The sequence below is a fragment of the Epinephelus lanceolatus genome, chromosome 11, assembly GCF_041903045.1.
Source record: "Epinephelus lanceolatus isolate andai-2023 chromosome 11, ASM4190304v1, whole genome shotgun sequence".
Taxonomy (NCBI): domain Eukaryota; kingdom Metazoa; phylum Chordata; class Actinopteri; order Perciformes; family Serranidae; genus Epinephelus; species Epinephelus lanceolatus.
This window is the reverse complement of record NC_135744.1, coordinates 32,811,179-32,837,828: the sequence shown is the minus strand read 5'-3', so window position 1 is coordinate 32,837,828 and position 26,650 is coordinate 32,811,179. Positions and strand designations below refer to the sequence as shown.

Sequence of the window (26,650 nt, the reverse complement as noted above, 5' to 3'; positions counted from 1 at the left end):
CTGTTCAGTTATTCACTGCATCACACTCTCAAGGTGCAGAGCATATTCTGGGCACAGACGGAGCAGCAGAACGACAGTTAAAGTGAAACTTCATTGCGCTGGGTCTTAAAGTTTGCGTTCACCCGCCTCTGAAGGAGCTGCACCTCTCGTCCATTGATCTTACCTGATCTGATCAGCTCTGATTGGATTGACTGATCAATTATCAACCCCGCAACTAAAACTGTACAAACTGCTGCTGAGGAAAAATAAACTCATGAAGAGCTCCACCTGCGCTGCTTTCATGGACCCACAAAAACTTAAGAATTTAGAGTGTGATCACAGAATTATACCAGAATGATACAAAGGGACACACACACGCACAAAAGGGAAAGTTTGCTGAAATGCTTTCACTTCCTCTGACTACGTTCCTTTGAGAGAAGCTGTAGAGGAGGACTGAATGTCATCAGATGCACCAGATATGAGACAGATCTTTGCTCAAACTGATTCATTAAATCAGACAAAAAGAAGCATGTTTCATACTGAGAATACATTGACAACCGACTGGCTGACAAGTAGACAGCCTGACGAAAGCTATAAAAAGCACAACATTGTGAGGAATCGACTAACCTTGTCTTTTATAGATGGGGGGTTTCCTGTAGATGTTGGTTTCCTCAGAAGCTGAGAACAGAGACAACAGGAGAATGAGTGCGGGAAGTAAAGGGAAGAGGGAGAGGAGAGGAGTCTGGAATTCCTTATTCTTCCCGTCCCACCAATCTAGTTGTATACATTTACAGTCTCCTTAACCGTAAAGCTGACACCACGGGTAATAAACTGCTGTGGTGGAGACAGTGCCATGCATCCAGACGACCTGACTGACGTGCAGAGAGGCTGATTAATACAGATTCAGAGGCGTATTACTGGAAAGAGCAGCAGATGGCACAGGAATAAAGGAGAGGGAGGAGAGCAGTTAAAGGCTGGATGGAGAGGCAGAGGAAAAGATGAAGGGGAGAAGGGGGACAAACTTAAAAAAGGCAGGAGCATGTGGCCTCTTGTAGCTCTCATTTGGTGGAGCTTACTGTATAATCACTCAGCGCTGAGTGCTGGAGAAGCACCACACCAATACATTACAGTAAATTAAAAATAGTTTGTGTCATGAGCTGCAATAAATCAACAAATAAAGCAAAAAAACAAACACTCATGACTTCCAAATTCTGCACAGGGCATGCCACTAAACCTTCCAAAGTTAGAGGTTCGACTCCCAGTGGACCATCCATGCTAAATTTGTATGCATTCGTGATACTGTGAGGCACTTTGGATAAAAGCATCCACCAAATACATTTTGCTCCGTGTTGAAAAGCATGAAGGGAGTGCTGTCGCAGAGGCTGGCAAGGAATAACAGCCTTGAAAAAAAAAAAAAAAAACACGGAGAGAGGAAACATGCAGTGAGAGATGGGCTGAGGACAGGAGGAGGGAATGATGGAGGGAAACCAAACGCACAGCTTGCAGTGAAAAGTAAAGGCCTTTTAAAGTGAAGGGAACAAAGACAGAGTGAAGCATTCAGGGAAGAGAGGCATTAACTTGATAAAATGGAGGGATGATAGAGTGTTTAAATAAAATGAACTGGTATTAGTTGTTGGATTAAAGTGCCCATATGTTATACAAGAGCTCCAGATCAGTAAGATAAATCAGATACAGACAACCCTGCTGGAGTACAATGAAATAAGGATATGTTACATTTTTATGGATGGATAATTCATTTTATTCTCCTTAAGCTGAAACACATGGATGCCGCAGCACCAGCGCATCATATGATGCACATCAAGGGCCACCCTTAGAACCAATACGAAGCGTTGTGCTGCGGTGCATCAACAGAGAACCACACACCACTTTCACTAATAGATCTGTACTTTTCCCACTTTTGCATTAGCATAAAATCATGTGTGTATACCCACTACTTGAGCTTAATTTTAGAGCTGTGGTTCGCCAGGCAATATATTTTCTCGTCATTGTCTCAAGAATGACAGGATTGTTGTGTTCTTGAACTCAACAGCTAGTCCCTCCTCATCCATTCTTTGACACACACAAGAAACAGCAACAGCAAGAGGTGAAGAGTCAAGCTGCCACGGGAGCTGGGATGCCAAAGCAGGAAGCAAGTGGGGAAAGAAATGTGTTTTTCAGGGGTGGGGAGGTTGGAAAAATGACAGTGGTGTGAAGTGTCCTGGGGCAGCACATTCACGAGTGTGTTGGGGTTGTACATAGAAAATACTGGGTGCAGCTGTTTCGGTGTCTTTTGGCCTTAAGGTGGTGTGGGAGACTTTTCAGCATCTAAAATCATATCACAATCATTTTCATTATGGATTATATCTCAATAAATATAACGCAAAAAGGGGAAAATACCAGCCACAGTTTCCCACAGTCTAAAGTCTTCGATTTGTTTTTCTTTTGTCATGTTTGCTTAAAAAATGACAGTGAATCAATTGTCAAAAATCATTTCTGTCAACAACTAACTTTTATAATAACGCTAATAAAAATGTCATATTACCATGGACAGGTTAAATGCTCACTGGGAATGAGGCTGTGTGTGTGTTAGGAGAGCAGCTTGTGTGGATCTGGGGTCAGGATGTGGGTCAGGGTCTTGGCTAGGATTTAAATACGTTTTATGATTCATGGTTCGATAGAGTCTGGACTCTAAAGATGTGTTAATGTTCGGAGGGTCGGTCACGTTGATGTGGCATGGGTAAACTCGGGTTAGTAAACAGGTCAGGGGTCAGCGTTGCGAATAACAGCCTACCTGGCACATGGAAATGCTTGGGGGCTTGGAAGGTGGTGGTGGTGGTGGGTGTGGCACACCTGGGCTCTGGCTGACTGTAATAGGGTGAACTCCTGCCACTCTCACTGCCTGCAGCCAGCGCAGCCAATCACAGTGAGAGAAACCAAAGCATGAGCAACAGAATGGCCCGCGTCCCCAAACAGACAGACAGATACACTAATAACCTAATGAATTACATGCATGTGAGGGTGTATGCATGTGTGTGTGTGTCAGGGGTGCTGCAGGGAATCCTGGGGCTCCAAACAGGACATGATCACTCGTCGCACCCACTCAAAGAGCTGCTACAGCTCTCAAGGTAGGGACCTCATATTTTCTGCATGCATATGTGTGTGTGAATTTGGTGGGCGTCTTCGCTTGAGTGGGCACATTACCGGGGAGATAATAATGCAGTGGGGAGCCTCCGTGGCGACTGTGTGCAGGAGAGTCAGTGAAGGCAGAGCTGGAGGAACGCCTCGTTCTAAGCTCCACACCGTCCAAGAGATCCTGGAGAGAGACAGGGAGGGAGACGGAGAGAGAAAGAGGCTGTCTTAGAGTAATGTGCTTTCATTTACTAAATGCAGTAAACTGGACGACACAAGGCTCTTTTCAAAACACAATTTTAATCATGTTGAGAGCAGTTTAATATTCTACACTGTGCATGTGCTGCAAGAAGTTCCCTTAGTGCACACATGCACACACACGCACACACACGGACAGGATATTTGGTCAGTGATGTGTGACCGGTTGTGAGGAAAGATTGCAGACAGCACACTGTTTCCCTTGGGTGACATAGCCCTTTAACTACAAAGTAGACCATACTTTAAAGGAACAGTTTAACCTCAGTAAGAAGATTGATAACACACATATCTGAAGGAGGACACCATTCCCTTTGTTAGCAAAATGACCAAAACACATCCCCTTTGTTAGCCTGCCTTGGAAGCTTACAGGCTATATTAACTGGTACTGAACTCATTAACTGGAATGTTTTAAATACTGGATGCATTGATTTGATTGATTTATTTTAATGTGAAATGTAAAAACACCCACAAGTTCTCTCTGCTGAATCACATTACCTCTGGTACAATGAGGTGCTACTTTAATCATTTCTAAACGGAGTGTAGTTGTTGTTTTATTTTACAGAGTGTATGTTTTTACCTGTTGCAGGGCCACATAAAGAGAGGAAAAAAGACCAGCCGAAAAACTAACAGTTCACCTCCTGCATAACTGTACACTTAATATGATACTGGAGCTGGCAGCTGGTGAGCTTAGCTTAGTTTAACGACTAGAAACACTGTACACCGTTACAACTCTACAGAATTAAGGTGTTAAATAGGCAACAGATAGCATCTTTTCCTAAATATACCATTATGAAAATAATGTGGGTTGCACAGGGTAGTGGCCACAGTAAAATCAGACTATCAGCGTTTACATAGGTTACTTAGTGGCTTTGCAGTCTTTGTAATAAGCTTCTGGCATCAGGGGCGAAATTTCGCGGAAAAAAATCTGCTTTACGGCAGGAAACGCGTCATGTATTGCGAAACTGGTCGGTCAGCCAATCAGGGACTGGAGCCGGTCCTTATGAGGAGTTGGGCATGAGATAGTTGAGTCAGGAGCACAATGGCAGACGGACAAAGTTTGGAGACAAGTGAAAAATGGCCTAGCGAAAGAAAAGGAGCTCCTCTGTCTGAGGAGGCAAAGAAGAGCAAAAAGGAGAGTGATAAAAGAAGAGGAAAAACAAGAGTAAACCTCAGTCAGGCGTTCAAGAGATGGAGGGAGCTCTGTGACCAAAGAGGCTTCAAAACCGATGTCCAGCTAGCTTTCTTTCTAATGGATTGGTAAGTAACACGGCTAAATGTTAGCTAGACGAGAGAGGACTGTACTGTACTGGCTGCTAGTTCATTCCTAGCTGGCCAGCATCGCAAATCGCCGCAACCAGGGAGCGGGTAGCGAGTGTTGGTCAGCTGACATCCTCGTTGCCATTCTACGGCAGCCCTCGGACAGTGATACCTCCACCGGCTCACTATACATTATCCCTTACGTGTCTACTGTTGATTGTACTGATACTGTGCATATTGGTATCATTTACTGTGAGTTGTTTGTACTGATACTGTGCATTCTGGTATAATTATTTGCATTACTATTTGTTTTTTCTTCAGATAAATCTGATAACTGTTGCTCGGTCTCTTTACTCATATATTTAGTGTCCACACACCTTCTCTTTCTACATATACACAGAGGTATACTGGTGGCTTTACAGCCTACATTTTATTGATTATCTCTGATACCCGCGGTCAATTTGGTCGTTGCGACAGTGCGAGCAACACCGCTGACGCTAGGTGGCGCCAAGCTAAAAAAACAAATCCTATCTGTTGCCTCTTTAGACAACAAGAGCTGTTGGAAATGTAAAACTGAAATAGGAACTTTCCTGCACTGTATATGGGAATGTAGTTTGGTCAGACCACTCTGGATTAGAGTATTAGAAAATTTAAGTTGTTGGTTTGGTTCATAAATCCCTTTAAAAACCTATCCAAGTGTGAATTTTCTGTTATTATTATGGGTCTAATAACTGTCTGTCGAGTTATCCTAAGATACTGGAAGACAACCAAGGCCCCGGAATTGAAAGAATGGGTTAATGCAGTGGTGGATATAGCATCTTATGAATGTATGCTCAGTAGAACAAATGGCGATCAGGAGAAAGAAGTATCCCCATGGGACCCACTATGAACGCATATCAATACAGAACATAAGCCTACATAATCATGATGTGACTATGGGACCCTGCAGAGTCCTGTACGAGGACATATTTGTGACATGTTATTGTTTGACAGTTTGTTTTCTTCTCTTTCCCTCCAGACTTATTTGTTATTTTTTTAATGTACTGGGGCCCACATTCATATTATAAAAATATGTGCCTTGTATTCATGTATGCACAGAAAATAATACATGTATGCCATTTACTGAGCCTTTAGAACAAATAAAAACTTGAATGAAATTGGAAAAAAAAAAGCTACCCTGTCCTGGTACAAAAAAATAACACTTTATAAGTTACAAGACATTATATCTCATTTAAAAAAAAAAAACATCTGCACCAAAATGGAAAGGTGTCTCTTCCCTTAAACGATGATCATTTTTCAGATTTGTGTCCTATCTTCCAGTCAGCCATTATTAGCAGTTCATTTCTATGAGAATCAGCCTGCAGAGATTTGAAACTTGCAGAAAATAAGGGATACACTGATCCAACTCTGTCTCTCCTGATACCAATACCTCACCTCAGGTTATCTGCTGGGCACTGATGCCACTCCTGTGCTTTCCAAAATGTTTACTTTATATACTTCAGGGTGCAGAAGTCCGGCTAAGGGGGGAAATATTTAATCATCACTCCCCAATATCTCACATGAACATATCTGCAGGGAGCGATAAGGCTGGAGTCTAGACTCTAACTAGGTTTTACTGTTGAAATAAACATTTTAAAATGTGAGTTGTCTGACTGAACTAATTCATGTGGATCTGTCACGTTTGGCCCATAACACGATAAACTTCTGTATCATCATCACAGTCTACGTGAAATGTTTACTTCCAATTATTAAATGATCACTCTGCATATATTAGTAGATGTTATTAATCTCTAAGTCCTTCATGAAGACTTTCACTGACATGGATCATACTGAGAGTGCTCCCCGCTCCTTGCAAATGCTAACACACAACATGTGAAGTACAGCTACTACTTCCGAGTAAAATATACCTCTGGAGTGAAAGTGTTGGGTGAAGTACTCACATGAGAGTATGGTGATAAGGAGCCCAGTGACTGGACGAGAGGGAGGAAAAAAAAAAAGTAATTTCGTCATATAAAGTTATCATAAATGAGAGTTATGGTCAATTTCCTTTTATCTGACGTTTGCGGCTAAAGCTGTAACTTTCATTATTGATTGTGTTTTTATGTGTGTATGAGTGTGTGTGTGTGTTTGTGTGTTTGTGTACCTGTCCACAGCTGTATCGCTCCAGAGTGTCATCTGAGAGGTGTGTGTGTGCATGGTCGGCCTGATAAGGGATGATGTCAGGCCTCTGGATGTCGTATATGGCTTTGACCCGGGGCAGAGCCGCCAGCTGCTTATAGTCCAAATCACCATCAGCTTTAGACTGGTAGAGAGGAAGAGATTGGTAGACAGAGAGACAGAGAGACGGAGAGGAAATGGAAATTGAGTCATAAATAGAACTTTGGATGTAAATAGAAATTCAGATGGAAAGACACACACATACACAAGCAGGAAGCAAAACTGATGAACAGAGACATAAAAAAAGGTGTGATGAAAAACATAGACAGACAGTTGGTGGACAAACAGAGACGTACAGATAGACGGAAAACTAAGATAAGAAAACAAAAACAGTTTAAGACCAAAAAACGGTTCAAGACCAATCTTCAATGAGAAAAGCCAGACAAAATCAAAAAGGTTCTAAAGGTTTTAAGGTGTTTTAAGGACTCCCCCAGGGACAGACGGGTGGCAAGACGAACAGACAGACAAACAGACCAGAAAGGCTGCTCAGACACAGATAGGGTCGACAGACAGAGCTTTGAGGGACTCTTTGTGCTTCTGTCGCTGTCAGTCATATTTTGATTGAAGGCTGTGACAGTGACAGCTGAGGGCGTAACCACAAAATTGTTGGCGAAACTATGGCAACGGCGGCACTCACACAGATGAGCCGGTGAGGGGAGCCGAGGAGAGGAGAGGAGCCTGGAGGAGAAATGGACGCCGTCTCAGAGGTCCGTCTCAGCTAGTGGGACAGATGTAAGAGAGACACAGCAAGCCTGAGGTCAAAGTAAAGTTAGCTCAAATACAACATCCATCTAAGTAGATTTTAAAGAAGTAATAATAATAATAATAATAATAATAATAATGATAACACTTTTGTTAAATTATTTTTTTTTTGTGGGCAATTTGTGGGTCTACCCACAGTACCCACTAAGCTGCTGGGTGCTCCAACTTAATGCTAAAATAATGTGTATAATTGAGCATAAACAGGGATAACAAGTTGAGATGACTTAGTGAAAAGTAAAAACTTTGATTGAGACAACGAACCGAACCAGTCTCTGGCTTTAATAAAAGCGACTGGGGCCTAATAACTTACAACACTTAGCTTTGATTCATGAAGTCAGAAGTTCTGTGAATTTAAGTTCCTAAATTATGGAGCCATTTCCGAACCTTTACATATATGTGTTGAGTAAATGTTCAATCTAAGAACCCAGGAAAGGCGCTGGACTTTAAAGCCAATTTGACATAGTGGCCAAACTGTGGAATTAAAATGTCTGGGTCTGTCAAGTGACGCCATGGGGTCCAAAAAGAGTTTTCAAAGACTTTTTGAAGTCAGTGTGTTTAAATTTGACTTGTTTCACTATCAGAATTTGATCCATTGGGTCTGATTATCTTATGAAAGTCTAGAAAAGCCACAAGGTTAAATCTTTTTATGCCCATTTAAGTCAGTGGAATGAACTGGGCCCCACCTCCAACACTTTATCCAGTTCTCTTTATACATCTAAGGTTAATCTGTTTTACTAGGAAACAACAAGTACAACAAGAAAAATGACACTGTAACTACTTGTTGGCTCAACTTGATTTAAGATTGCTCACTATAAAAAAAAAATTTATCTACACAAAAATTAGTGTTGTGTGTGATTGAATTTCTTAAACTAAATAGCGGACCCTAAAGTTGCCTAAATACCTTTTTGCAGCCTTATTTATTTGAGTATATCCCTGAAACTGCTATAAATACCAGTATAACTTAGTAATGCTTATGACTGTTCCCATCCAGTGTCACTAAGGAGAATAATGTCACTCTCAGAACAATGTTAACAATAACAAAGAGATATAATGACCAATCATTCAAATAATGTTCATTATCTTAACTTAAACAAGCTGAGCAGTGCAAAAAAAAAGAAAAATAATGCAGTTTTTATTATGTTCATTTTTACATTTTGCATAATCTTTATATACAAAGAACGTAAAGAGATAAGGAGGAAAGCAGAAACAGCTTCCTCCTCTGTCCTAATGTGATGAACCCATATTCTGTTATTTGCATTTTCATGGTAGTGTATCTCTTGGCCCCAGCAGGACGCGGCCAAAGTGCCTTTTGAAAACACAGAAAGGCTCTTTGGACACGAATAAGACTAGTTATAAAATTCCTCCGTGACATAAATTGCACGTAGTCCTGTAAAATATATAAAAAGGGGTCCTAAGCACGATATCTTAGATAAAAGCAAGATAAAAAAAACAATATTACATTTATCTGGAGGGCAGCTTTGTTTAAGTTTCTTATAATGCAAAGAACAATGTAGCTTGTAAACCAAGAATGAGACATTTCAGACAGAGAGAGACTCAGAGAAGACAGGAACAGAAATAGAGAGCAATGGCAGAGGGTTGTGGGTATTTTGAGTATCGCTCACCCTCAGTTTTCTCTCCAGCTGAGCTGCTTCTTTACACATGGGGTGCCAAACCTCTGAACCTGCACACACACATACACATACGAGTACACACACACACACACACACACACACACACACACACACACACACACACACACAATTTTAGCTCTGTCTATTTTGTTTACTGTGTGTGGGCAGCAGCCATACAGTTTTATGGGATCCTATGAAGAGTAGATCAGCCTTTCTCAAGTGCATCAACATCAATCAACAGCACACACGCAGGAGGCAGGGCATATGACTGTGGAGGCAGTTTGTCTGGTCTGAGGACAGACAATGTAAGTCTACTTGTCTCCCCACACAAATAAACAGAGGAAGATACAGACGAAGACAAAGAGAGTACTTAGGCACCATTACATGGATTGCAGTGAAACTTATTTCAGACATTCATGGCCCCCAGAAGATGAATCCCACCATCTCTGTTGATCCTCGCACTTTTTCTCTGCAGCCACAAAGAGTTTTTTTGTGATTTTGACTGTAATGTCTTACGCATTCATGTTCCCGTCAGGATTGTTGTTACAACTTTGACGATCCTTAACATTTCCTCTGGTGTAGGGCTGTTGCCATCACTGCAGTACTGCAATACCATGCTTTTGACAAGGCAATGGCAAGGGATGGTAAGTCACTACTGCTATGTCCATGTTTTTTTTACAGGAGTGCAATGTATTTACACTATACTGTACTACAAAAGTGCCAGCAGTGTGATGAGGCGGTGAGTGTCTTTCCTACTGCATGTTTGCCATTTTTTTCTGGTCTCTGAATGTTGAAAAATATTCAACTTTGAATAAAATGCTGCGCTTGTCACTGTCACTTTTTACCCAGATCACAGTGGAGGAGGGTCGGGACAAATACAACGAAGACCGGCTTGTCACACTGCTGCAGAACAATGGAGCAGAAATGATTACTCAACCAGCGGGTCTGTACTCTCTCCCTTCATGCTTCATCCTTCCCTTCATCCAGAGCAAGTTCTCTACCTTGTGCCGATATTTCTACTTGTGCGAATATTCTGTAGCATGGCAACCAGATGCAACCAAAGTGTCAACGGACAAAAAAAAAACATTTTCGTAACCGCTTATCCTTCTCAGGGTCACAGGGGGTAAATGGTGGTAACAACACATATCACACTGTTGAGCCACCCTTCATCACCGCAGGGGAAGTGTTTTCACTGTGACAATCCTGATCTAGCGCCATCATCAGGTTGAAACACTTTGGTCAATACTGTTACGACCAAATACCTGCAAAGCTAATGTCAATCCCATCAGCCTCAGCTGTGCTTTCTGTTCAGTGCTAATTAGTAAATGTTAGCATGCTAACACACTAAGACTGTGATTATAGTAAACATGCCTGCTATGCGTCAGCATGTTAGCATTGTCCCTGGGAACATGTTAGCATGATGAAATTAGCATTTAGTCCAAAGCACAAGACAATAAATGACTCAAGTGAGAAATTTAGCCCAAATCATGAATCACTGTGTAAAAGAGACATGGAGCAAGAGAGAAAGAGACAGGAAGAGAAGTAGCATAAAATTACTGTATGTTGCCATCATTATTTCTTTTGTAAAATAGAAATGCACAGTTATTGCATACCCTGTGCACACATATGCTAAGCCCCCGCTTTGACAGCACTGTGCTTTAAAAAAACGTTTTTTGAATTGAACTGAACTGAACCATAACGAGATAGACAAGAAGAATAAAGCAGGCGGCCTGAGTGAGGAGAGAAGAAACAGGGAGGAGGAAATTTTACGATAGAGCCAGAGAGGAAAGAGGGAATGAATGAAGCTATGAGGTCGTATTCATAACAATAAACCACTAATGTCAGGATGTTGTATGCATGTGGAGCTGATAGTGATAATGACAGTTAATATATCCGCTCTGAACACAAACACACATACCCACACACACACACACACACACACTTTCTCAGTCCTCTGGGCAACGCAGAAACTGAATGGACTCAGTTAGCTGATCATGATTCTAATAAACAACTACTATCAACATCATAAATCTGACCCGTACTCACACACACACAAGCACAGACACACAGAGACTACAAAGACACACACACACACACACACACATACACACACACGCAACAACCACACATACTCTCACACACACCCACACACAAAATCAATACTGTAGACAGAAACCATGCGTGGTGATTCAGTGCACCCCCGTCCCACCCACGCTCCTCAACCCTGCTGCCGAACAGATGTATGGCCTTGGACTTGGGATCCTTTATCTCCTGGATGAGGAGAATCTAAATGGTGCAGAGGAAAGGAATTCAATCCAAAACAACAGCGCTGCATATCAGTTCTGAGGAAATTAGCTGCCGGAAATTTGTCACAAAATAATGATTCAAATGAAACTCCTGAGTCCTTCTCTGCATTTTCATTTAGCAGCCTCAGCTGTGTTTAGACAGACTCTTATTTTATTGCCTTTATGCAAAATGAGGTTAATCAGTGGACAAACCAGGCCTCTTTATCTGAAAGTGGTGATATTCAAAAGAAGGGATGAAGGCAGCCAGTGAAAGCAATATATATCGACATTTGTGCTTATATCATTTGAAATTCTAATGCTATAAAGCAGCAGATATTTAAATGACTAAGGAGTTTTGCTTTTTGCTGAATCATGCTGCCATGAGCAACAGCATCCACATCAGGCTAATGTTACCAGGCAGATATGTACTATGATTTCTTTTTTCTTCCTGATGTCTGTTGCCTGATGTCTTTACTGAGGGAGTAAGAATGAGGTAAAGGTGCACAAATGCACTTAAGCTACAGTCAGTTTCTACCTGACTCAACCTGAAACTGAAGTGATTGATCTACTAGCTGACCGAAAGAAAATTACCTGATAATCAACAATATCTGAATCATGTAAAAAGTAAAAATACATTTGTTGGTAACACTTTCTAAAATGGGAAAATGTGCTTGTTTTCTGTGTTTTATATCACAGCTTTGCTGAATATTGGAATCTTCCTGAATAACAGACCGTTGCTATGGATGCAGTTCTGATCATAGACACTTAGCGAAAGCAATAATATCAGATTTAAATCAATATATTGCATGAAATTATTGATTTTTATGTAACAAGTAAAACACATTGTAAAACAAGTGGGTCATTAATTTGAAAACCCAGAGAAGGTGATGCAGAACCCCTATGCGAAGCTTAGAATGAAATAGAGTCCATCTTGTAAAGTGATCACTCCAGCTGCAATACAACGACCCGCCCCTTCCCTACTTCCTATCCCCCTTTTTCCGGTCCCCTTGCTTGGACCACACTCATCTTCGAAATCAGCCTTTATTTTAATCTTAACTACATACCTGTAAAGTTTCAAAACTGCAGCTTACACTGTTGTGATGCTATAAATCCAGGTTGTTCACAAACTTTTCTAACGTTTTCATACGAAAAGCAATGCACCCAAATTCGTATATATCTCACGTATTTTGAAAGGCTGTGATCGTGTGACCAATGCACTGACGGCAATAAACAAGGAAGCAGTCCAGAGTCTTGTAAGGAGGCAGGTTGGACTGATGGATGGGTCACAAATACCTGGACTTTATCCCAGGGACTTTCCACTGGAGTCATATGTTCGAATGTGTGAACTTTGAGTCATTTAAAGTTATGTCCTCACCATGTTTCTATCCCTAAACCTAACCTCCATAACTTTACGCTAACTACGCAACTGTACGTTAAGGACGTGGCGTCATTCGTGGGGCGCAGATTCACAGGATATCATACAAACCATATGAGAATACATTGGTAGATCTTTCTACATTAGACAGACATATAACACCTGTTGAAGAAAAACTGCATCTATAGAAGTTCCCGCTACAACCGGTGTCCCCAGGACCACATTTCGCCATCACACGCAGAGACTCACAAGGTAAAAACAATACCAGCTGTGACCTTGTTGGGGCTGATAAAAATAAAATGATTTTAAGATATTAGTTTCACATTTTTACAATCAATTAGTGAAAAATGTATCAATGCTTACACCAATGAAGACTCACATTTTCAGGTGCAGTACTAAACCTGGAGGTGCAGAGCTTGAGAGTCAACATTAAAACCACCCAGGCAAGACCCACCATGACCTGCTGCCAATGTTAGGCCAACATCCTTGAGAACACAGTGGAGGCGTAACCATTATTCACACTGGAGGTTAAGTAACACAGACACACAAAGGTTTTCAGATGTTTGAACAATGCTGAATAATGAGAACACAACTGAGGGAACAATAAACACGGTTTCCATCCATCCATCCTCTTTAAAAGATCGCGCATTCATGATTAGTTCATAAAATACCTCTCCACCCCCCACTTCCAACACACACACACACACACACACACACACACACACACACACCAACATGCAAACACCACTTCTTATTCCAGACATGCATCATGAGATTGATTGGATGTATGTGCGCATGTCCTGTGTGTGCGTGTGTGTCGTAATTTAGTGTGTCTCACGAGGGTGATTGCTCAGCCCTCCTACATGTCTGAAGTCATCAAAAGGAGTGGATGTAACCTTGGGGCAGCTCACCAGAGCTCAGCACACACACACAAACACACACACACCTGCATTTGTATGCAGACGCAAATGTGCAAACATCTATACAAGCAGATAGACAGCATACCTGGGAAATGACACTTGCATGTATTTACAGGCGTAGATTAAGATGCACATATACACACTTCAGGTACAATATGCAAATGCTTAGTTTTACTGGTGGCTGAGAGCAGGTGAGCATCAGAATGTCAATGAGGCGAAACAGGAGGTGTCAACTTGTGTGGCGACTCTGGGACACTGAGCGTCAGCCACATGTTACGGTACAGTAGCTCCTCATTTAATCTGGAGTCAACTCAGTTCGGACAAATCATCTGTGTGTGTGTGCTATTTGAATTTCTGTTTCCATTTCCCCATTATCTTAAAAAAACATTTGTGCAGTTTAGAATTGCAGGGCTCTTATTTTCCAGTGCAGCCTGTTTGCACAACCATAACTCCTACAGTATGTTCGTCTGCAGCTGATTTGCATTGACATCATGTTGTCAAGGAAATACTGTTCATTTCTATTCAACATATCAGACGTGTTGATATTGTATTTATCTGCTAAATGCTCACAGCCAACATTTTTACTCCTACATTATAAAGTACAAGCACTTAAACTAAACTGTGGCTGGTGTGGTTAAAGGGACAGTTCAACCCAAAATCAAAAATTTATATTTTTCTTCTTACCTCTAATGCTATTTATCAGTCTACATTTTTTTGGTGTGAGTTGCCAAGTGTTGGAGGTATCAGCTCTAAAGACGTCTGCCTTCTCTTCAATATAATTGAACGAAATGGGACTCAGCTTGTGGTTCTTAAAGAGCCTAAAAGATACATTTGAAAATCTCGACATCAATGGTTCTTTTTGGAAATCATGACCTGGTTATTCAAGATAATCCACAGACCTTGTTGTGAGTGGTTTCATGTAGGAACTATTTTCTCTTGAGTGAACTACACCCATCAACCGTATCACAGAAGGCACAGAAGATGTCTAGGCATCTACTGCTAGCTCACCTCGCACCACTGAGCTGGCAAACATTACAGCTCAGTCGAAAAGGCCGCCATTAATGTATACATATTGCGGTGTCGCCAGAATGAGCCGCTCATCCATGAGTAGATGCACACTTCTATGGCCGATATCTCCAACACTCAGCAACTCACACAAAACAATCTACACAGATAAATAGCACTACAGGTAAGAAGAAAAATATGTATTTTTGATTTTTGGGGTGAACTATCCCTTTAAAGTTAAGGCTAGAAAAAAGTGTAGTCATGAATAAATAATAAAATGACGCTGTAGTAGTTCATTTATTCATTTTCTGTAACTGCTTATAAGATAAGATAAGATAAACTTTATTGTCCCAAGCGGGAAATTTGTTTTGGGCACATAGCTGCATAGCAGATACTGTGAGGGGTTGCGGAGGTGCTGGAGCCTATCCTAGCTGACATTAGCTGAGAGGCAGGGTACATCCCTGGACTGGTCACCAGACTATCACAGGGCTGACACATAGAGACAGACAACCATTTACACTCACATTCACACCTATGGGCAATTCAGAGTTACCAATTAACCTTAACTGCATGTCATTGGAGAAACCGGGGATTCTAAACCCCCCACTCTGGGTTTGAACCAGGAATCCACTTGCTGTGAGGCGACAATGCTGACCACTGCATCACTTTGCCACCCAATTACACGTAGTTCTGTATAAACACTAAGGCCAACATTACGGTTCATTTCCTCCTGAACATAATTGCTAATGCAAAACAGCTGCTTATCGGATTAATTTGTAGGACATGTGGTGGGTTAATTAAAAAAAATATTGAGCAAAAATGCATATAAATGCAAGTTTGTCCCACAGCCAAGGTTTGCCGGCGTCCTCATATCACCCCATTTGAATCCATGATTGAGCTTATTAACCTTAATTACCATTATCTAATTTGTAAAGCAGAAGCCCCTGATTCAATTTCAACCTCCGGCGAAGTCGGTTTCATTCAGATTAATTCTGTCAGGGGCAGCGCAGAGTAATGGACACAGCGGAGGCGAGGGTTGAGAGGTAATTGACTCCAACCTTTGTGTGTGTATCAAGGAAACACCGGCTGGGGGAAGGTGTGTGCATGTGTGTGTGTGCCTTTACCACTGAATGTGGTGAAGAGTGGTATATGTGAGATCAATAAGCTATATTACAGTGCTTTGTTGAAAGCAGTCATCTATCAGGTGACCGTATCCTACTGCGCTCTAACTCTTTGTCTCACACACATGCACACATGCACACACGTACACACACACACACACACACACACACACACACACACACAAACAGATGCAGAAACACTCAGGCCATCTGGATACTTGCAGGGCTCAGCTAATTCAATAGACGCTACAAGTCTATTTTTATGCCTGTTAGCTGCACATGTGCAGAAGCCCCTTTCTATGGCCAACTATTTACTAAACTAAAAATCAAGTCTATTGGTTTTACATATATTGTACCATTTGTCTGGCTTGTCCCTCCTGCCCTTCCCTCTCCTTCCTCACCTGTGAGGTACATTTCCTCTCCTTCCAAGAACATCATGTGACAGCGAGCACACCTGGCACAGCTGGGGTGGTAGCGCTTCCCACCAGCCTGAAGGAGAAGGAAGGGAAACAGAAAAAAATAAGGCAGAGACAAGCAAAAGCAAATGACACAAATGTAGAAATGAGAACAGAGTGGTGATAAGAAACAGAGAAAAAGAATGAGGCATGAAGAAGGAGGAGGGCCGCGATAAGAAATAGAGAGAGCAAAGGAATGATAGGGTAGAGGAGACGGGAGAGTGTTGCTTTGTTAGTTTTCCAAAGCTGCTTCGTCATCACTTGACACTTCAGTCATTTAAAGAGGGACAGCTGCGTTTTTTCGCAGCTTTTTATAGCACGTCACACACACACACACACACACACACACACACACACACACACACACACACACGTGCACACAAACCCACACTTTCCTTCACGAAGACAAGAAATATGCACACTCTCCCTCTTGTTCCCATCTGTCTGAGGCATACACAAAAATCCACGCACGGAAAGGTGCGCTCACCTCAAGTACTCTGCCGCTGATGTACCTGTTACAGCTGTCACACCTGATCCCAAACTGAGTGTGGTAGTCAGTCTCACAGTAAGGAATCCCATCCCTGCCGGGGACATAAAAACAGCAAGTTCTCACTTTGAATTTGGCTTCCTGTTCCACTATTATTTATCCTGTAACACGTTATTTTTGAATGCCTGAGTCAAGGTACATGAATCAGCTGGAGCAAAAATAAATATTTCTCATTGTGACTTCCAAGTATGAATATTTAAATGAATACTGTGGGTGTTATCTAGCTGATTCAAAGACTGACTTAATAATTGTCAGCTGTTGTCTTGCAAATAAAAATGAACTGATAACAGAGCTACTGGTGAACAAATCCTACTTTTCCATGACTTATGACACAATAAGAGTGCTCCAAATAGCTTTCTATTTTAACACCTGCTTTAAGCAAATTGGTGACAGTGCATTAGCTTCAGATATAAAAACCCACACACAAGCAACAGAGGATGTGGATAGCTTGAGAAAATCTTTGATATTAGCCCAAACATAACTACAGTAGAAGCAGCACATATGGGGGATCAAGCCACCTACTTGCTGATGTACTCTCCAGTGAGCGCACAGCCGCACGTTCTGCATTTAAAGCAACTGACGTGCCACTGTCTCTCCAGAGCGAGCAGAGACTGACCCTGTTTGATCTCCTCGCCGCAGCCTGCGCAGTCTACAGCAGAGGAGACACAGCAACGAGAAAACACACAAAGAATACAAGAGCAGCTTCAACATTTTGAACATTCATCATCCTTCCTCTCCGTCCTTTTCTCCCTGCTCTACCAACCTCTCTTCACTTCTCTCCTCCTTCCTCCTCATCCCTCTTTCCTGTCATCATCGTCACACTGTCTTTGCCAGATGGAGCTACCAGAACCAGGGTACAAGACTACCTGGAGCAGCAGGCCACCTTCTGTGTGTGTGTGTGTGGGTGTGTAGCTGCAGGGAATATGGCTATGTTTTGCAGCAGGTGGACAGTCGAACTCTTCTAGTGTTTTTTCACCTGTAGGGGAGCAAACAGGCTTACGTGCTGGGTGAATCACAAAGATGTAAGTAATTTTAGTTATGTATCAGTAGGCGACCTAAAATCATGCCGCAGATGATCCTTGCTACTAAATAGCCAGGAGGTGTGCATTATTTTTAGGTATTTGCACAGCTCAGCTTATTTCTGTCAGCTGATATCAAAGAATAAAGCTGCTATATTTTTCTCCAACAAACCATTCAAAGCTTTATTACTCCTCTGTGCTAGCGTCTAAACACTATTTAAAACAGATCAATGAGCCTCAGTGTTGCACTGGGTTACATGTTCCCTCATCACCATAAGCATGGACACTAGTTTATTTGGGCGACTCCTATATACACGGCCCTGCTGCTGTAAACACAGTCCTAAATGTGTATTATTCCACTGTTAGAAATAGTCCCCAACAAATATTTACTCCAGGAAAGTATTGAAAGACTAAAACATTGTTGGTTTTGGTCTTTTTGTGGGATTCATTGATACTAAGATCATTTTACAGCAACAACAGACTTTAAGGTTAAATGTTCAAGGGCTATTTATCTCAGCTGTTGCTTCCTTTTTTTGGAAATGGAAAATGACATCTTAGCAAAATCAGTTTGCTGATGAAGACCAACAGATAGTGTTGAGGACTCTCAGGGTGCTTTCACATCTGCCCCGTTTGGTTCGGTTTAATCGAACTCAAGTTCATTTGCCCCCTAAGTGTGGTTCATTTGGGCAGATATGAACACAGCAATTGCACTTGAATGTGCACCAAAACAACCGGACTGAGACCTTCTTGAAGAGGTGGTCTTGGTCCGGTTACAAACAAACTCTGGTGCGGTTTGTTTGTGGTGAGAACGTGTTCCGACCTGGATCTGAAACAACTGCAGTCACATGACACATTGTTTGGGTTAAACATGAGCATGTTACAGTCCTGGAGGATTATTAATGTGCACCTCCTCCTGTACTGCCTTAATATGCACATCCAGCACATCCAGTGCATCAAAACATTGTTTTCTAGTTGTAGCCGCGCCTCGTTTTCAAACTGTATGGGTTGACTAAAATGAACAATGACAGCAATATAGTCCACGATGAGCAGCGCTAAAATCAACCTGCGTAGTTGTCCCTCCATTGTGACATTTGAAAGTGTCACATCTATCTTGCAAGTGTATTCTTCTACAACGTTTTGTTTACTTCCTGGATTATTCCCGCATGGAAATTCTGACCAATCAAGAGCAGCTTTCACGCGCAGGCATTTGATCTGGTCTGCTTGTAAATGCTGCTGTGAGAACACGAACCAACTCTACTTTGTAACAAAATGAGTCCCTGATTCAGACCAGAGCAAGACAACTCCAGGTCTGAAAGCACCCTGAGGCTACTTTAGTAAGTGGGCCTTTAAGAGATGAGATTATTGTCACACATAGTGTTAAAAATAAATGAACAATAAAGACATTTTGATTGCAGGACAGTAGCTATGGTGCCACAGATGCTTCAAAAATAACACTTTACTTTATGCAATATTTTTGGATAACTGCACAGCTTGTCATGTATTATCCCTGACAAATGTCACATTATGTTTTACAAAATGTGCAGTATAAGTCTGGTGCAGTCTGCATGCGTGTGTGCATATATTTGTGTGTGTTTGTTTCTTACAGCTTGGCCCGTGGACCTTGACGGGCTTGTCGCTTTTCAGAGTGTGTGAGCACTGCTGACACACACACTTCTTCCCACAGAAGGTCACCCTGTCTCCAATTGGGAACGGACCCCTGAGAACACACACACACACACACACACACACACACACACAGAAAATTTCTATTAAGCTATGCAAACATGGCATTGCAGAAATTTTACCTCTTGCAACATGCAGTTAAAGGGTCAGTTCAACCAAATGACAAAAACGTGTTATACCTCTCACCCCCTTGTTGTACAGTATCCATCTGTGCATCTGTTGACGAATACAACAGATACTGCTACCCTAACATATTGGCAACAAGTCCTTCAACCATACATTGTTTGTTCCTGCTGTCTGATATGACCCACAGGCGTGTTTCCTAAATTAGCACCCCTAATGGTCACAGTTGGTAATGTTGTGAAACAGTCACAGTTTGGTTAGGTTTAAGCAAAGATTATGGTTTGGGTTAAAATAAGTGAGCCCACATTTAGTAAGTAATATAAGTTATGTACATAAGTTATCTTACCATATGTAAAGAAAGTTAAACACAAAATAACCCAATGTTGATTTTGGCAGTCCCATGGGTCAAAGTCCTGTGTTTGTTTGACCCATCCACCCCAACCTCCTCCCTACATGGACTTAATTGGTCTTTATACTAACCAATCTAACTTCCTCCTTTGCTCTCATCATAATTAGGGCGGCCACTAGAGGATGCCACCTACAGCAAATGTAAATATGGATCATAATAAGCTGCTTGTACAAACGATCTATGGAGTTGCTTTAGGGACCATCTCCATTTTGGATGTGAACTGAACGGCATTTGTGGCTCTCACAGCACTAAAAACTACTGGTTGAAAAAATGAACAGCAATATTTTTATCTTAACAGATTATATGGTTATATATTTTATTTTTTATGACAGAGAAGTAGTGACAATTAAAAATGTTGACTGTGAGGTGAGAAGTATTTCTGTAGTCTGACACCAGCTGGAGATTTCATTTTGTTCTCATTTGTACATGCAAAGTTAACCAGGATTTACTCCCACCACAATGAAAATAATACAAATGTTTACATTGTCTTTCAAATACCCCACTAAGATGTATAGTTACTCAGTGAAGCTTCAGTATCCAAAAAGATATGGGATTATATTTTAGGGTTCTTTTCCAAACAGTGAAACAGTGAATCGACCTGATCCCTCAGTTCCACACAACACTCTCCTCATCCCCTGATAGTATTTCGGTTTTGGTTACACCTACACATGCGCATTAGTTTTCAAAGAATATGCTTTAGGAGACAGGCCTAAAATATTAATACAGTAAGGCAATAAAGTATAAATCAAGACCTACAAGAAATGCCTTTTGGCCTGAGGGTTCAGCTGTAGCCACACAATGTGAGGGCGGAGGTCAGCACCTGCAATGCAGCCACAGCTGCATCAATTTTTTATCATTGTATACAAATCTGTATGCAGATCACAGCAGAGAGGTCCAAAACTCCTCTGGTAGAAAACAGGAAAACAGGATGATTAATGATAAAGTGGATGCTGCTCTTCTACAGTTGACTCAGAAACATTGCTAGTGAGAATCATGTATTTCAAAAGCCCATAAGTATTTTGTTTTTAATGTCTGTGTGAGCATTTTGTCATATATATATGAACATTTTCAACTGATCTGTCTAGTGAGAAGAGCGATTGAGAAGATTTCTAGCATATCAGCAAAACGTCTTCAAAGTATCTGACAAAAAATTCTTTGCTATGGTACAGCAACTGTTTTAAAAACAAATAGACTTTGCTATAGCTGGGCAGCATGGGAAAATATACACATAACAGTGACTACTGTAGAGTACCTTTTTTTCGATATCTGATTAGCTGCAGGAAAATCAAGTTACGTGTCAAACTGTCTAGTTGACGTCCCTCGCCTTGGAAGTCAGAATCAATACACTGCCCTGCTTCATATTATTCTAGTTGTCTGTCTTCTCCATGATAGAGTTTTGCACCCTGCACACATTCAGAGAGGTTGTTTTGGGAGTTCAGTCAACGCTTGGACAAAAAGTCATTTGAGAGACACATTTTTTATTGCAATACGCTGACACAGTCATTTTCAAAATGAATACGTTTCATACGCAATTTCAGTGCAGTGTGTTCCTATTCAGTAGAGTGGGTACTCACACACACACACACACACACACACACACACACACAAGTGGGACTCCAAAAACTCTCACTATAAGCGAACCAAAACCTAATGATCCATCTCTACATCTAATACACAGACTGACAGTTAGCTTTTATATATTTACTGTACTTCTCAGCAGTCACACTTCATTTACAGTCACTTTTATCACATTAACTCTGCTTTAAGTGGACTGAACTGAAGCCAAACTAGATTTACTTGATATATTATAACTAAAGTGAGACCAGCCAACTACAACAGACACCAAGCATATCTTCTGAAGTGTTTCATATTTACAATATCTTAAATTTTACGTGTTTGCTCTTGGTTGTCGTTTCTCATCAACTTCCTGCTACACTCTAATTATTGGTACTCCAAAAACAATCATACTAATACTACCTAAAAGGGCATGCGCTGATTTTATATAAAAATATTTATCATATAGTCTGTAAAAGTTGTAAAATGTCTGTTTATACTGAGTAAAGTAACCCATGTGGAGTTTGAAAGATGTGTGTGTTTATCAGGTGGGCGGGGTTGAATGAAAGATGCTCTCAAAGTTGCATTATGGGAAGTGTAGAATCCAGCGTCTTTAGGTTGTGACAATGGTTGTGTCCGAAATTATTCAGTTACTCACTATTCCCTACTAGGACTATTTAGTGAGCTCACTGGCTAAATGAAATAAACACTTTCAAAGAGTATTAATTTCCTCTGTTCTCACAGTCACAGTCAAAACGTGCCGGATCAATGTCGGCTGGAGAACCGTCCATAACGAATACCAACATGCATTTCTGAGATAAATACAAATGATTATATAATAGGTATATTTTCTTCGTGGAATTCCCACCAAGTCTTTCTTACCTTGTTCTCACAATTATTCAAATACTTACATTTGTACGGCAGCTTCCAATCCCCCTGCTCTCATCCAGCTGCCATTTCTCCTTTAGCATGCATGATTGTATATGGTGCTTAGTTAGTGGCAATCGGTTGCACACTATTTTCCATGATGCACTGTGGGATACTTGGAGTCCATTACATAAGGTAAAATAATTTCCACGACACATTCGTACAGCACTACAAAATGGCAAACTCACTATAGTGGACTAAATAGTGAGTTGTAAGTGATTTTGGACGCAGGGGTGACCCATATTAGTAATTAAAAATCACAATAGCTGCCTCGATTTTGATCTTTTATTTATTTATTCTTAAATCTGTCTCCTAGACTTCACGGAAGTGTGATAGGAACCAAGGCAACTGAAGAGGCCAGGGAAACAACATTAGTTTCATATTGACTTGTTGACTTAGCTAATGTTAGCCAACACATTAGCCATTACAGCAAGATAGAAGCAACACCTGTAAATGAGCAGCTGATGTATAGTTGTCTCTTTGCAAGGTGATTGACATGTTCTTATCTTTGTTGATAGGGTTAGTTTTAAAAGCGTTGTTATATAATTTTAAAGTATGTGTCCAAAACATGGTACTGCATTCACCTTTACTTTTTAAAACCAGGGTGATCACAGTTTGTGTGTGTACATGCACAGATATTGTATATTACTAATCTGATCTGTTCCTTATTTCTCATCCTTTCCCTTCTTTTTTTCAGTGAAGCACAAACCTGGCACACTGCAATAAACTTTGTTACTCTAAATTAGCTATATAACAAGCTTTAATGAGTGAAAACATTTCAATTACAACGTTGCTCACAGTGGGTTTTTTGTTTTTAGCACATTTTGAGATTCTGCAGTAGCTCTGGTGTGCACTGAATATTCAGTGAAACCACACACACACACACACACACACACACACAGGAATTGACTGTCCCATCATTGCATTTTAATTGTAAAGGGCCACCTGTGGTATGCAAGAAGTTGTGAACAGACTTGCAAAGTCATTATACCACAGTGTGTGGTGCTCTGTGAGAATTGCATTTGTTGTTGTTTTTGTAGTCACAAGTTAGGAATGAAGCTGAGCCAAGAGGATCCCTGAGGACACAACACATAGAGCTGTGGTGTTATAAAGGCGAGATACTTTAATTTCAAAACTCCTACTATTACTACTACTAAAACCACCCATACAATGCTTTTAATATATTGTAGTCTGATACTTCGGCTAAATATCTTTCATTATCAATTGATTCACAGTGGAGAAAAAAGGAAGTCTGAATGTGAGGAATGAAATGACATTAGTATGTCTGTGACAGTGGGCCTGTAAATGTCACACACACAAACACTTGTTTTTAAAAGCCATTGTGACATTACCCATTGGTTTGTGGAATGCAGCTTTGAAACTGGCATTACGGCCGTCGCCATTTTGATATTTTGGAGGCAGATGTGACCATATTTGGACAAGGGGGTGGAGGTGTGAAGGAGCAAGAGGTCGATTGGACTGAGAACCTGAGGACACCGCCGTGGTAGCGACCTGTCAATCAGAAGGTAGCCACGCCCTAAAGCACACCCTGCTTTATCATCTATTTTATTATAAATGGGACCATGATTTACCTGCAGATGCTGCAGACGAAGCAATGTGGATGGTATGTCCTCCCCAAGGCAGATACCACCTCCCCAGTGATGTACTGGTCACAGCTGTCACACTGGGTCCCGTAGAGCCGCTGGTAGTCCTCTGTACAGATGTACTCACCTGAGTGGTGGAAGAAACCCGAGTGCACCAGATCACAGCCACATACTGGAGAGACGGAGAGAAAGAATAAATCCGTTCACATCATTCCTCAGAAATACAAGGAGATAAAACTGTACTGTGTGAAGCAGCAGTGGTGATAGAAAGTCTTTTTTCACTACAGCAAAGAGTAGTAGCGTGCATGCATCATGTATTTCTTATTATAAACCATTTCATATCTTAATTAAATCACTACATATGATAAATACATCAATTGTACAGTGCTATAATTAAGAAACTCTGGTTGTCAGCCTGCTTTGACACGAACACCAGTGTTAATCCAATTATCTGAAGGTTTCACTCCAGCCAATATTCTGCACGCATGTGTGTGTGTGTGTGTGTGTGTGTGTGTGCGTGCGTGTTGGCCAAGCGGATGAGGCTGTTGAGAGTGCAATCTGTTGTTCTTCCTGGCCTCCAAAGGGTTAATACTGTAATCTGGTTTTGGGGATTAGACCAGTAGCCATCTAATCTGCTAATTTTTACAATATGCTATGGTTGTGTGTGCATATGAAAACATATATGAGATTATATGTGCCTGCATCTAAACCTGTTTTTGATAAATACTCTTATATATATCTACAGAGTGTTGCGTGATAGAGGCAAAGAGACACACTGTGTTTACTACATATACTGACAGTATGATGTATGGTTTTTATTTAGCAAATGCAAAGTCCTTCAGCCAAATGATTGCTTGTGGTGCAGCTGTGCTGAGGGTGATGAGGCTTCTGCTGAGCTGGTTGGTTAGACAGTTTAAAATGGAGCGGAATGATGATTTGCTCCAGCTATCAGGGAGGCAGAGAGCTTCCTCTTACCACCATTCAGTTGTGTTTTACAGATTCCGTAACGGCCATTCGGGGGCCACAACAAAGCCATATCCTCTTATAGTGCCACCAGTGTACAGATTTGTTTTTCATCCATGTCCCCGTAATGAGTGGAATCACTCATGCTGTCAGTGTGCCATAACCTGTGTGGTACAGGTCCAGCCACTGAAGGTATAAGCTGTATAATGACACAACCTGGATGTACTGTAAGTTAGACATTTGAAAGGCAGCCAACGGATCAACATATCTGACAGTGAATTGAATGTCTGGTCTCTAATTAAGCTAATGGCTCTAAACCCAGTGGAGTGAATGGATCTGATCTGATCCGAGCCAGTGTGTTAAGTGGCTCAGACGGAGAAAGGGAGAGCCAAAGAGAGAGACTGAAGAGCAAGACAAGCTGTCTAGCTACCTAATGTATGTGTCTATCAGAGCCAACCTGAGGACATAAGTAAAGCAACATTTAAGTAAACAGCATTCCTGTCAAGGTTTTCCTGATATCAGCATGGAGCCAAACCAGACCGTCCTCCCTAAAAACACATCCATAAAAGTCATCTGTGGAAGCAGCTTACTACACCTCATGTTTACGCTTATTGTAAAGTGGTGAGTACTAGTGCCTGTAGTAATTATGACGAGACATGGGAGCAAGCTGATGCAGTATAGAGCAATGCCTTTTTGTACAGATTAACTTGTCTCAAATTCTTCCCACTGTACAAAAATGAAGCAAAAATATCCCAGATACAGCTGCTGCCATCTTATACTGGTGACATAATTTGGAGCCAGAGTCTGCGCAGTAGCAATATCTGCAGTATCAAGTTTCTGCCAATACCCCTGTCTGACCAATTGAAAGCAGCGCAGCAGCACACTGATTGGCACACATAGCTGTCAATCATGGCGTCGAACCCCCTTTTTATAGCATCAAATAACCAGTAATAACCAAACATAACAGAAATATGAACACTTGAACATGCATTAGTGGGATAAGAAATCGACAATGACAGAAACTATCTTTGGGAAATACTTTTCTGATGTTTACTTTTTTGTTTTTAGTTTGGCCCATCATGTCCCATTCACTAACATAGAGGGGGCAGGGTTATTGACCTGTACTGCAGCCAGCCACCAGGGGGCGATTGAGATGTTTTAGCTTCACTTTATTATACAGTCTATGGTATAGAGCAGGAAGTTAGGGTGGGAAGGGTCAAACAAACACAGGACTTTCACCCAGGAGGCGGCTGTCCATGTCCTGTGTGACACCAAAAGTCAACGCTGATTTATATTTAGTAATGTATATATAATTAACATATGTAATGTTCTTAACTGTTGTTTAGCTATGAGGATGCCTTGAACCAAACACACAAACCATTTGGTTTCCATTTGGAGAGAACGGCTCTCATGAAGCCCAAAGACCA

At 41.3% G+C, this 26,650-nt stretch overlaps 1 protein-coding gene across 4 annotated transcripts in view; it reads right to left on the bottom strand.

Moving 5' to 3' along the window:
• Positions 1-26,650, bottom strand: part of LOC117272585 (actin-binding LIM protein 3-like) — a 58,789-nt gene that overhangs the window by 14,350 nt on the left and 17,789 nt on the right. For 2 of the 4 annotated variants that reach the window (XR_013492356.1, XM_033651546.2), the window contains exons 3-14: positions 24,249-24,432; positions 19,565-19,677; positions 17,464-17,590; positions 16,882-16,975; positions 16,341-16,428; positions 9,225-9,283; positions 7,478-7,558; positions 6,767-6,925; positions 6,564-6,593; positions 3,181-3,292; positions 2,771-2,878; positions 607-657 (exon numbers count right to left, since the gene is read on the bottom strand). Coding sequence is in view for 1 of the 4 variants with exons in the window: in XM_033651546.2 (XP_033507437.2) it covers positions 607-657; positions 2,771-2,878; positions 3,181-3,292; positions 6,564-6,593; positions 6,767-6,925; positions 7,478-7,558; positions 9,225-9,283; positions 16,341-16,428; positions 16,882-16,975; positions 17,464-17,590; positions 19,565-19,677; positions 24,249-24,432 (1,206 nt within the window). In the remaining 3 variants the exon portion in view is untranslated. The remainder of the gene's footprint in view (positions 1-606; positions 658-2,770; positions 2,879-3,180; positions 3,293-6,563; positions 6,594-6,766; positions 6,926-7,477; positions 7,559-9,224; positions 9,284-16,340; positions 16,429-16,881; positions 16,976-17,463; positions 17,591-19,564; positions 19,678-24,248; positions 24,433-26,650) is intronic. The other 2 variants (XR_013492357.1, XR_013492358.1) reach the window with 1 other exon arrangement.